Here is a 12,063-nt window from a genome sequence, read left to right as displayed (position 1 = left end):
CGATGCCTTTACATATTGTAATACAGGTTTCTATGTCTAAACTCTTTGTCTTAAAAACTGTCTTATCCCAGAACCTGCCAGGATTGTAGAACCTGCAGAGTCCATTAGTGTGACGGCAGGGGACTCAGCCGCATTGGAGTGCACGGTCTCTGGAAGCCCAGATATCAAAGTGAAGTGGTTTAAAGATGGGAAGGAGATCATTAGTGGCCGTAAATATAAGATGACTCTGAAGGATAATATTGCCACCCTGAAAATTCTTACTGCAGAAAAAGGAGATACTTCAGAGTATAAAATGGAAGTGGCAAATAAAGTCGGGAAAGACCAGTGCACATGCTCAGTCACTGTCTTAGGTTGGCTGCTGGTTTCAGCTACTTCTGAAATTTCTTAAAACCTTTGTTTTAGCTGTGTGTGTTTACACGGAAAACACATTGTATTCATACATTTTGGGAAATGCATTATGCTATAGCCCTAAAATGTTGTGTGTACAATGTTATTTGCTTTTGGATTTTGCTCAGTGGTTCCTGTCAGTGTGAAACTGCAAATAAATGATTTTTCTTCTTTAACGTCCAGATCGGATAATGCCTCCAGCTTTCACCAAGTCGCTGAAAAGAGTTGACGGTAACATTGATAATCCTGTCTCCATGGATTGCAAGGTGTCTGGGTCACAGCCCATGACCGTGACTTGGTTCAAAGACGACCAGGAGATTGTTTCTGGAGACAAATTCCAGTCTGAATTTAAAGACAGCTCTGCTATACTGAGAATCATGTGGCTAGAAAAGGCTGACTCTGGTGTTTACAAATGCAGAGCCACCAACTCAGCTGGCTTTAAAGAAACCAGTGGCACGCTCTATGTGAAAGGTCACGAAGGCTTGGCTTATCTTATGCATTTGTTTTTTTACGTGTAATCTCTGAATCATTTCATACTAACATAAAATGTAAATTTGTGTTATTGGCCTCCAGAACCGCCAGCGTTCACAGTGAAACCACATGACCAGGATGTTATTCCAGGAACTACAGTTTCCTTAAGAACAGAATTCACTGGAACAGCTCCTTTAACTGTGAAGTGGTTCAGGGAAGAAAAAGAGATAATTACAGGAGGCACTTATTTCATTAAAAAAGATGCCTCTTCAAGCTCTTTGGAGCTTCACTCTGTAAAGCCCACTGATACCTCGAAATACACGTGCGAAGTATCCAACGATGCTGGGAAGGTAGACTGCACAGTAGTCCTCTTTGTGAAAGGTGCAGTCTTTAGTATCATGTGCAACTTCATAAACCTGACTTCAGATTATGCCACTGATATGATATTAACCATAAATCTCTTCTGTCTCATACTGAATATTAACCTCTTCTATCAGAACCTCCTGTGTTTGTGAGGAAACCCGAGGCAACCAAGCTCATCACCAGTGGTGACTCTGCCAGGCTGGAGTGCAAAGTAACTGGCAGCCCAGTCATCAGTTTCAAATGGTTCAAGGATGAAATGGAGATCAGTGCCAGCACTAAATACACAATGAGCTTGATCGACTTGATGGCAACTCTAGAAATAGCTAATTGTACAGTAGAGGACACTGGAGATTATGTGTGTGTGGCATCAAGTGAGGCTGGAAGTGACCGTTGCACCTGCACAGTTATAGTCAAAGGTTAGTTTAGTGTTAGTTTTAACGATTTTACTTCTTCTTTTCTTGGTGATGTAACTATTTATATTACATGTCTGTTGTTTTGTTGTAGAACCGCCATTGTTTCTGCGTAGCTTGGAGCACAGGGACGTGGTGAAAGGTTCTGAGCTGATGCTAGAGTGCCAAGTCTCTGGTTCTGCTCCTTTTACTGTGTCATTTCATAAAAACTCCAAATTGATTCGGAACGACAAAAGACACAGGATTACTGTGAAAGATGACCTGCTAGCACTACAGGTTCTGGCAGTAGAAACAGGAGATGTTGGTTTGTACCAGTGTAGTGTTGAGAATGAAGTGGGAAGGGCCTCCTGTGATTGTCACGTAACGCTAAAAGGTTAGTTTAGGTGCTTTTGTTGTTAGCTGCCGTAAGCTCTTCTCCTTACATTTCAAAAGGCTGCATTTTAATCTGTATCATATTTTTGAAATCTTAGCAAGCACAGTTCTCTTTTTGTTCAGAAGGAATTTACTTGAGATTGCTCAGCTTTTTACATTTTTCTTTGCAGAACCACCATCATTTGTTCGAAAGCTGGAGAACCTCAGCTCATTGGCTGGCAGCGAGGTTTCTCTCATTTGCAGTCTGAAAGGTTCTGAGCCCATAACTGTGGCCTGGCTAAAAGACAACCATGAGCTCAAAGAGGGTGAAAACATTCAGATTACATATGAGAACAAGACTGCGCTACTGCAGATCACCAACTTACAGAGCAGTCACTGTGGTAAATACTCTTGCCAGGTGCAGAATCAGGCTGGCAGCCAGACATGCTCTGCTGTGCTGACAGTCAAAGGTTGGTTAAGATATTAAACTCAACTTTATTTGCACCCTTATTAAAATCTTTGTATGCCTTCACAGGTTGATAAACTTGACTGTTTTCTTGCAGTCCTGTGAAATGGGAAGTGCACCCTCCTTCAATTCTAAGAGTCCACATATTTGGACATAATAAAAATGTAACTGGCCCTTAGTAGGTCTTAAAATTAGGAATTACCATAGGAATTACCGGGGTAAATAGCAGTCAGGAAGGAAGGTATGAATGCATTACGGGGTCCCTAATTGGTAGAAATTATTAATTTAAGCAGCAAATATAAATTTAAATGTAAACGTGTTGCTGTGATCATTATGTTGGCTTGCAAAAAATGTCTCCCTCTGCTGGCATGGCAGCTTACTGCAACATATTGCAACTTTTGCAAGCATGTCCATGTCACACTTTGAATAATATTGATTATTATTATAATGATTATAATGTAATTATTGTCATTCGTTCCACAACTCTTTCCATTACTTTCTTGTTGCCTCGTAAAATGCCCTGAAATGTCTCATTAATGCCAGTTAACAATATAAAAATCGGGCTAAAGTTCCACACACCAACACACATTTCTGTCCTAATGAGGACAAACATACGCTCTTTCCTTCAGAAATGAACACACAACGCTGACAATAAAAGCAAAAAAGAAACTCGGCACACAGAGACTTCAAAGTGATTGTCACACAGATTCTACTGTAAAGCAGAAACAGGAATCTGATATAAATAGTTTGGTGGGACATTAAGAAAGTTATGCATAAACAAATGCTGGCAAACATCAGTAAACGGAGTTAAGCGAGAATGTCCTGAGATGTGAAACCTTAGAATGGAGGTGTACTTATTTTCACATGGCTTTCTAAAATCTGAATATATTAGCAGGAAGTTTCACTCAAGACAATAAGATTTGACTGAAACATTATACTCATTCATGCTTGAAATTACATGAATGTGACCTTGTAAGCTGACAAGAAGCAAAGTGTAGAATCTTTAGTGTTCTGGAGGCTCAGGTTGATGGTCTGTAGTTGATGTGTTGTAGTATAGGAAGCTTTAAGATCTTTGCTGACTGTTTTTTTTTTTTGGGACACCCCAGAACCAGCAAAAATCACAGAAGAGGTAAAGTCTATCAGTGTGACTCAGGGGGATCCGGCTACTCTGGAAGCCAGGTTCTCAGGCACAAAACCCCTGAAGGTCAGATGGCTAAAGGCTGGCAAGGAGCTGACCTCAGGCCAGAGATATAAAGTACAGAGCAAAGATACCAGTTCTGTGTTGAAGATTATTAAAACTCAGAAAAGTGATGGTGGTGAATATGTCTTTGAGGTTTCAAACGATGTTGGACAAAGTTCGTGTGATGCCACACTCACCATTCTCGGTCTGTTCTTAATGTCTATCACCTTAGTTTTGTTTAGTTTAATCTTGCTTTGAACATTGTTTCTCACTCGCCTTTTTCTTTTGTCCATGTTAGATCAAATAATTCCTCCGTCTTTTACAAGAAAACTGAAACAGACAGAGGGTGTCAAAGGATCATTTGCACATCTGGAGTGTCTCGTGTCTGGTTCTCTTCCAATAACCATACAGTGGTACAAAGATGAGAAAGAGATCCAAACCAATGACAAACACAAATGCACATTCTTTGAAAATGTTCCGTTTCTAGAAATCTCCAATCTTGACACTAAAGACAGTGGCAATTATACCTGCATTGCTACAAATAAAGCAGGAACGGTCCAGTGCTCTGGAGTCTTATTTGTGAAAGGTCTGAACACATTTTTGTACCATTGAGCAGATGGATGTGTACAAAGAAATATAGTTAGAAGCATTTTTACCCAGAATTGCTTTGTCTCTGTCTTTCAGAATCCCCGTGCATTCTTGAAAAACCTGAATCCATAAATGTTTTGCCTGGCTCAAAAGTCCAATTTAGTGTACTGTTCTCTGGCACACCACCACTCACCACCAAATGGTTTAAAAGCAATAAAGAGATCCTGTCCAGTGCTGACTGGTCAGTGATCAAAGATAACACCTCGAGCACACTGGAACTCTTCTTCGCAAAAACCACAGATTCTGGAGACTATGTCTGCCAAATACAGAACGATGTTGGCTCCGCTTCATGCCAAGCAACACTCTTTGTCAAAGGTTATTAATCTTTATGTGAAACTGAGTTGCCAAGTATGCCTCCAGCCATCTGTTGGAGACATTTTTCTCACATTATATTTGACCTTTTCCCTGTGATTCACATTAAATCTCCACTTTCGACTGATAATTCGTACCTAAATTTTCCAAAATACCCCCTTGCAAGTTCCCAAAACTTGCTATGAGTTTGCTTAAAATGTTATCAACACTTGGATGGAAACATACACTTTGTGAATGTGTCCCCCATGTTGTTCATCTGATGGTTTATCAGTCACTCTCTTTATTCCTTAGTGCCTCCAAAGTTTACACAGATCCCAGCCCGTGTGTCTGTAGTTTGTCCTGGTCAGAGTAAGGTTTTTGAGTGCCAGGTGACCGGCACACCTGAGATTGACATCTACTGGTTCAAAGAAGGCTCTGAAATCAGCCCCACTGATCACTATAAGATGGCCTTTGTCAACTCTGTGGCAACACTGGAAGTCTGTGGGGCTGAGGTTAAACATAGTGGGCTTTACTACTGCGAAGCTCGTAATGAAGCTGGCAGTGAGAGCTGCAGCATGGAGTTGAAGGTCAAAGGTGTGTTGAATGATGTACATGATGTTCATTGTGCTAGAATTACAAGAGCATTGAATTCAAAGCAGTGGTTTCCCTCAAACAAAGAGCTAGACTGATCTGATTTAAGTTAAACATAAAATAAACAACAGGGACTATCCAATATTTTTACCTATATGAACTGTAAACCTCTGGACCAGCAAGTATGGACCTGCTGGAGTAGAATAGGTTCATGACCGTTTGCTCTCCCTCATTTCAGAACCGCCATCATTTATTAGAGAACTGGCTCGAGCTGATGTTGTGAAGGGCTCCACTGCCATTTTAGAGTGTCAAGTTGCTGGGACGGGTCCCTTTGAGATAACATGGCACAAAGATGGAAAGGAGCTCAAACCCAGTGCTAAACATGCCTTCTCTCAGTTAAATGACACTGTGTGTCTTGAAGTGCACAAATGTGATGCTGTAGATATTGGTGAATATCAATGCACTGTTGCTAACGAGGTGAAAAGCTGTACTTGTAAGACTACACTAAGCCTCAAAGGTTGGTCTAAGCAGAAGAATAATTCTGCATATTTTCATTTGAGGTGAGGTCTTTAAACTTTAATATTTCATTCTTTCCTAATAGAACCACCAACATTCATCAAGACAATTGAGAACACTGCTACTGTTCTGGGTAAAATGGCAGAGTTTCAGTGCATTGTGAAAGGCTCTCCCATCACCTCTGTACAGTGGAAAAAAGATGAGAATTGGATATTGGAGGATCCAAAGATTCAGAGAACATTTGAAAGCAATGTGGCTACACTCCGGATCCCTGCCTGTGAGGCGATACACAGTGGCAAATACACCTGCCAGGTGGTAAATGAGGCTGGGCAGGATAAGTGTTTTGCCACCCTCACAGTGCAAGGTAACTAGTTGCAGCTATAAAATCCTTTTACACTCTGGCTCAGAAACGTTCTGAATTGTTGACTTTGCTTGGGATTTTAGTGCCTCCGCAGATCACAGAGAAACCTGAGGTGGTAAAGGTTACAGTTGGAGATCCAGTCAGTCTGGACTGTAAGGTTACAGGCTCCCCTGAACTCAGGGTGAAATGGATGAAAGATGGCAGGGAGCTCAAGTCCATCAGGCAGCACAAGCTGATCTTTGAGAACAATATCAGCAGCTTAAAGATTCAGGCTGCGCAGACAGAGGATGAAGGAGAGTATGTCTTTGAGGTGGTAAACTACATCAGTAGCTGTACCTGCAAAGTCAAGCTAATTGTATTAGGTTAGTTTCAAAAACACACCGCTGCTGCTATACATAATAATATGTTCACAACGTCTAACTTGTGTCTTGGTGTTCTCTTGGCAACAGAGCAAGTAATTGCCCCAAGCTTCATCAAACCCCTGGTAGACATGCACGAGATATTGGGGTCCTTTGTTCAGATATGTTGCAAAATATCTGGTTCTCTCCCCATCTCTGTGGAATGGAAGAAAGATGGAACCAAAATCTCTAGTGGTCTAAAGCACAAGCTCATTCAGCAGGACAACTCTGTGTCCATTGAAATTGAACAGCTAGAGAGAGCTGACGCAGGGTTATACTCTTGCAAACTGACTAACGCAGCAGGAAGCTGTGAATGCAGTGGGTCCATCGTGGTCAAAGGTCAGACACTGCTTTTTTTAACATGATTGGTCATATGACCCTAAACCAAAGGTGAGTACATCTTTAACCTTGTTCATCTTGTGTTCAGAACCTCCAAGCTTTGTGACAGTGCCCGAGTCGCAGACAGCTCTACCCAAAGCCACTGCACGCTTCAAAGGCACTTTTAAGGGAACTCCTCCCTTCACAGTCAAATGGTTTAAGGACGACACAGAGCTTATGACTGGGCCTACTTGTTTAATAGGGCTTGATGGGCTGTCCTGTTTCTTAGAGCTCTATTCAGTGGGCGTCACACAGAGTGGAGTCTACTCTTGCCAAGTCAGCAATGATGCTGGCTCTGTACACTGTAGTGCAAACCTGACAGTAAAAGGTTGGATTTACATGTTTTAAATCAATTCTTGCAGAGATGTATTTATCTCATTTCTTCATCGCTGGCAAAACCCAATCCTTCAGTTACATTTTGTGTAGCTTTGCAGCATTTTGTTTATTATGTACAGCTTTTCCACTGCTGCTTTTTCTATGAAGCAATATATTTAGCATTTGTATGGCATTCACGCAGCCATTTTGCTTTTCCTTCTAACCCGTCATTCTTGGCTTATCTCATCTGCTCACCTCCTGCCCATCTTAACCATGTTAAATGGTGAGTGTTTCCTCATGCCTCCAGCTGATAACATATCTGTGTTTTGGCTTTCCAGAACCACCTGAATTTCTGCTGAAACTCCCTGCCAATAAGTTTTTGAAGCAGGGTGAGTCACTCCGCCTGGAGTGCAAAGTCAGTGGCACAGTCCCTCTGAAAATTACCTGGTACAAAAACGACACCAAAGTTACAGACGGTGGCAACTACAGGACGTCGTTTGTTGACTCAGTAGCAGTGCTAGCACTGGTCTCCACTAGTTTTGAGGATGATGGAGTTTACACCTGTGAGGCTCAGAATGATGCTGGCAGTGTGAGCTGCAGCACTACACTTACCATTAAAGGTTAGCATCCCGTGGACTTCTGAAATATATTTTATTATTCTGATCACAGTGGCTGTTCAGTGTATTGGTGGGTTATATAGCTGTGTTCCACTGCTTAAAGCTGGTATCCATAACTGATTGCACTACTTTATTTAACAATCCAGTATGGTCGAGGGTCATCTGAGGCTTTTCCCTTTCTTGTACCGCTGAAAATGTTAATCTGCAAGTCAAAACAGATCATTTCACTTGAGCCAATACATTTTACATAACGCTTCACGCTTACCGAGATGGAACCGTTTAAGTTAACTGTAATGCTCTTTGTTAAAATCCAAGCCATTCTACCTGTAGCTCCAGCAACATATGTTTGAACTTCTACAACTCTAAAGGAATTCACCATCCTGTTTGCAGTACAACGAATAGGTTTTTTTTCCACAAACGTGCTGGCCTGTTGTAGTTTCTGATACATTTCTATGATTCCATGATCTTAGCTGCAGTGCAAGATAACATAACATCTCTACACATCTCAATAGTCTTACAATTGTGTCCATTTGTACTTAGAGCAACCGTTTTGTTATAAAAACATATTGAAGGTACATTTCTAAACTCCGACCCCAGTTCCATCAAAGATGAGACACTGTGTAAAATGTCAATAAAAACAGAATGCAGTAGTTCGTACAAGCCCTTATTTTATTCACGATAGAACAAAAATGACACAGTCTCAGATGTATTTCCAGCAGATTGCGCAGCAGCATACCAAATATGTGTTTACAACTCTAACAGCTCATCTGCATCATAGTTCAAATTCACTTTCCCCAAAATTCCACACCAGTTTAGAAACAAACAACAAATTTCAACAATTCCAAAATTTTCACTGAACTTAAACCACACTTAAATTACGGATTTGCTGTCACTACAACTTCCAACTTCATTTTCCACATTTCTTAGAGATCTGCTATTCTAATTGCAGTTCCAACAAATTCTAAGACCCCAGCAAAATTCCACATTCCAATTTTGTGTTAGGAACATGACCCAAACTCAGGACTTTCCTGGTAGCGACTGTGAATTTATTTACAGTATTAGAATAAACAGTGAGAAGCAAAAAGTGTTCAAAACAGTGGGATTTCCAAAATTCCCGTGATTACCTGACAAAACAAGACGTAACGATTTAGTAAACGTTTTCACCAGACGATGGCCTGAGACAGCTTTCAGTTTCCGCGAGCTGGGCTTGTGCTAACTTTGCCACTCAGCGATCGAGCGTTGATCGAAGCCCAGCCACACTGTTAAATAGCAGACGGTTGATGAGGATCGCTGGCAGCAGATGGATCCTGATTGAAGAGCAGGTGTGGCTGTTCTTAGCCCGGGAACGCCACCAGCCTGGTGTTGCCCGAGAACCGGCACACTGGCCACACACACAAACGCACACAGAGGGAAAGATAAGATAAGATAAGATAAGATAAGATAAGATAACCTTTATTAGTCCCACACGTGGGAAATTTGTTTTGTCACAGCAGGAAGTGGACAGTGCAAAAGTTATGAAGCAAAAATTAGAATACAATAAGAATAAATACAGTACAGTACAGAAACAGGGGACTAAAAACAAACCACAGAAATGACATAACATTAAAAGCAGTTCGACCAGCGAGGACTGACGGACCTTGACAAATTGTTCCATAAAATTTCCACATTAAATATACAATCTTTTCTAAGACTTCATGTTCTTACAAAAATTCCACCCGTTAATCTATAGTAACGTTTTCAACACTGGCAGATTTGAGCTTCATTCAACAGTTATGGGTTCCAGTTTTAAGATCTAGATATGAATTGTTTCCCTCGTGTATTCCTCTTTAACGGTTCCATCATCTTTCTATAGACCCCCCATCTTTTGTCAAAATACCCCAGCCTGTTGAAGGGCTGAAGGGTAAGGACGTAAGTTTGTACTGCGAGATGAGTGGTACAGCTCCATTCCAGGTCACCTGGTTTAAAGACAGAAAACCTCTCATGGAGAGCAGGAAGTTTAAGCTGCTGAGCGAGGGCAGCTCATCCACACTGCATGTCATTGGAATAGAGCCCTCAGACGCCGGCGAATACGAGTGCAAAGTGTCAAACAGTGTAGGAAGCGATACCTGCCAGACATCAATTAAACTCAGAGGTCAGTAGAAATCGCGATAGCATTAAATTAAAATAATATAAAATAAAATTAGATTTTCAAATGACTTTGTCACCTTGCTGACTTTGCCTTTGCGCTGTTTTTCTCCTCTCTTCAGAGCCACCATCATTTGTGAAGAGACTGTCAAACATTACAGTGATACTGGGAGGGGAGGTGACCCTTGTGGCCACTGTTAAAGGCTCTGAACCCATTACTGTGTCCTGGGTTCAAGACAAGGATCACATTCTCAGGGACAGTGACAACAGGAAAATCACCTATGAAAACAACCAGGTGGCAGTTAAAATCTTTAATGCTGATGCAACTACGGCAGGCAAATATACCTGCCAACTCAGAAACGATGCTGGGAGTGTGGAGTGTTTCGCTAACTTGACTGTTCTAGGTTTGTAATCATATAATTCTCTCTCTTTCTGTTTTGTTTTTCTACCTGCAGCCTGAATGTGTGATTTTAAGTATTTTCTGCTCCCTCTCTGTTGACTCCAGAGCCTGCTAAAATAGTGGACAAGCCGGATGCTCTGAGTGTGACGGCAGGTGATATGGCTGCCCTGGAGGTCAAAGTGTGTGGAACCCCAGAGCTCATACCCAAGTGGTTCAAAGATGGTGCTGAGCTGGCTTCTGGGAGAAAATACAAAATCTCATTTTCCCGGATGATTTCCAGCCTGAATGTGCTGTCTGCTGAGAAAGTTGACTCTGGAGAATACACATTTGAGATTATGAATGAAGTTGGGAAGGACCTGAGTAAAATCAATCTCACTGTTTTAGGTAGGTAACGTCTTCGTACCTTGAGCTGGAATATGCTGATCAGTGTGTTCACTCATTACCCCATTGACATGAGGGAAGAGGATTCATTGAAAGTACTTTTACCCTAGTATCGTATTTTTCGGACTGTAAGGCGCACTGTCGATTTTGGAGATTTTAAGTGCGCCTTATAGTCCAAAAATTACGGTACTTTTCTTGACAAATGGATACTCTTTAACAGCATTGTTTGTTTCCCTCTGAAACAGATAAGACGATTCCTCCAACATTCTCACGGAAACTGAAAGACTGTACCACTGTTGTTGGAAAACCTTTAGAAATGGAATGCAAAGTGTCAGGCTCATCTCCTTTTACCATTTCATGGTACCACAATGACGAGGAGATAAAGAGTGGGCCAAATTATGAGATTTCATTCAGTGACAACAACTGTACACTAAGGGTGCTCACGCTGAAGCTGGCTGACTCTGGAGCATACAAATGTAAGGCTGTCAACAAGGCGGGAACCACAGAAACTACAGCCTTCCTGGTTGTTCGAGGTCAGTATCCTAATCCCAGTATCCCAGTCAAAGAAGTCTTTATGTTGCTGCTGTCTGTTGAATGTTTCAGCACCCGTTTCTCTGAGCTGCCTCCAATTAATTCAGTGAAAAGCAGTGGCGTGTCTAGAAAATTTTTGTTGGGGGGGCCAAGAAGGGGCACAGATTTGGAGAAGGGTGGCAGATGTAATTGGCAGATAATGTTAAAAAAAATTTCTACCAACCATTAACCATAATTCAATAACCCTATAAACCTAAAAAACCGAATGTGCTTTTAACTGTTATTAGAATGAGATTTTAACCACTACGGTGCAAAGTTTTTAGATACTGCGTTGATAAAGTACAAGAGATACAATCAGTGCTTTGTCAGTGTTTACTCAGCATTCAATGACAGCAATATTTGCATAGTAGTTTTACTGACATATAGTGCATATATGTTTTGGGCAAAAACATTTTTGAATATTAAAATACGAACATTTGTAACAAACAATTGGCATATTAGCCAATGCAAAACTTTATCTGCCTGTTAAAAACAGAAGATAATCTTCTCACAAACTGGTGTTTGATTTTGAAACAGGAAAAAAGTGGGGAAACAACTGAAAAAACTAACATTTGAATGAAACCTGAAAGCAAGTAAATACTTTCTATGCTGCCTTATGGTAAACTTTGGTAATATTGATGTATAAAGAACAACACTGGCTGATGATGAAATATAGTCAGCTGGCATGGTGACACTGCCAGTATTAACCTGCAGGGCTGGACTGGGACAGAAAATCGGGCATTTTGACTAAAGACGTGCTCACCAGGTATTAAAGCCATAAAGCCTTTGAATGAAAACAAACGCTGTGGTGACAGTGATGTACACTTGATATCTTTTTGGTATAT

At 41.1% G+C, this 12,063-nt stretch overlaps 1 protein-coding gene across 30 annotated transcripts in view; it reads left to right on the top strand.

Moving 5' to 3' along the window:
• The window catches only part of ttn.2 (titin, tandem duplicate 2), a 226,054-nt gene that overhangs the window by 53,830 nt on the left and 160,161 nt on the right, over nucleotides 1–12,063 (top strand). For 28 of the 30 annotated variants that reach the window (XM_040034145.1, XM_040034143.1, XM_040034160.1 and 25 more), the window contains 20 exons: nucleotides 72–350; nucleotides 571–858; nucleotides 961–1,239; nucleotides 1,356–1,637; nucleotides 1,726–2,004; nucleotides 2,174–2,452; nucleotides 3,555–3,833; nucleotides 3,927–4,214; nucleotides 4,313–4,591; nucleotides 4,880–5,161; nucleotides 5,397–5,675; nucleotides 5,760–6,038; nucleotides 6,119–6,397; nucleotides 6,485–6,772; nucleotides 6,861–7,139; nucleotides 7,465–7,746; nucleotides 9,596–9,874; nucleotides 9,990–10,271; nucleotides 10,373–10,651; nucleotides 10,894–11,181. In XM_040034145.1, the coding sequence (XP_039890079.1) occupies nucleotides 72–350; nucleotides 571–858; nucleotides 961–1,239; nucleotides 1,356–1,637; nucleotides 1,726–2,004; nucleotides 2,174–2,452; nucleotides 3,555–3,833; nucleotides 3,927–4,214; nucleotides 4,313–4,591; nucleotides 4,880–5,161; nucleotides 5,397–5,675; nucleotides 5,760–6,038; nucleotides 6,119–6,397; nucleotides 6,485–6,772; nucleotides 6,861–7,139; nucleotides 7,465–7,746; nucleotides 9,596–9,874; nucleotides 9,990–10,271; nucleotides 10,373–10,651; nucleotides 10,894–11,181 (5,628 nt within the window). The remainder of the gene's footprint in view (nucleotides 1–71; nucleotides 351–570; nucleotides 859–960; nucleotides 1,240–1,355; nucleotides 1,638–1,725; nucleotides 2,005–2,173; nucleotides 2,453–3,554; nucleotides 3,834–3,926; nucleotides 4,215–4,312; nucleotides 4,592–4,879; nucleotides 5,162–5,396; nucleotides 5,676–5,759; nucleotides 6,039–6,118; nucleotides 6,398–6,484; nucleotides 6,773–6,860; nucleotides 7,140–7,464; nucleotides 7,747–9,595; nucleotides 9,875–9,989; nucleotides 10,272–10,372; nucleotides 10,652–10,893; nucleotides 11,182–12,063) is intronic. The other 2 variants (XM_040034163.1, XM_040034164.1) reach the window with 2 other exon arrangements.

This window comes from Simochromis diagramma, unplaced genomic scaffold, assembly GCF_900408965.1.
Source record: "Simochromis diagramma unplaced genomic scaffold, fSimDia1.1 OVJJ01000176.1, whole genome shotgun sequence".
In the NCBI taxonomy this organism is placed as follows: domain Eukaryota; kingdom Metazoa; phylum Chordata; class Actinopteri; order Cichliformes; family Cichlidae; genus Simochromis; species Simochromis diagramma.
This window is presented reverse-complemented; position numbering and strand designations above follow the sequence as displayed.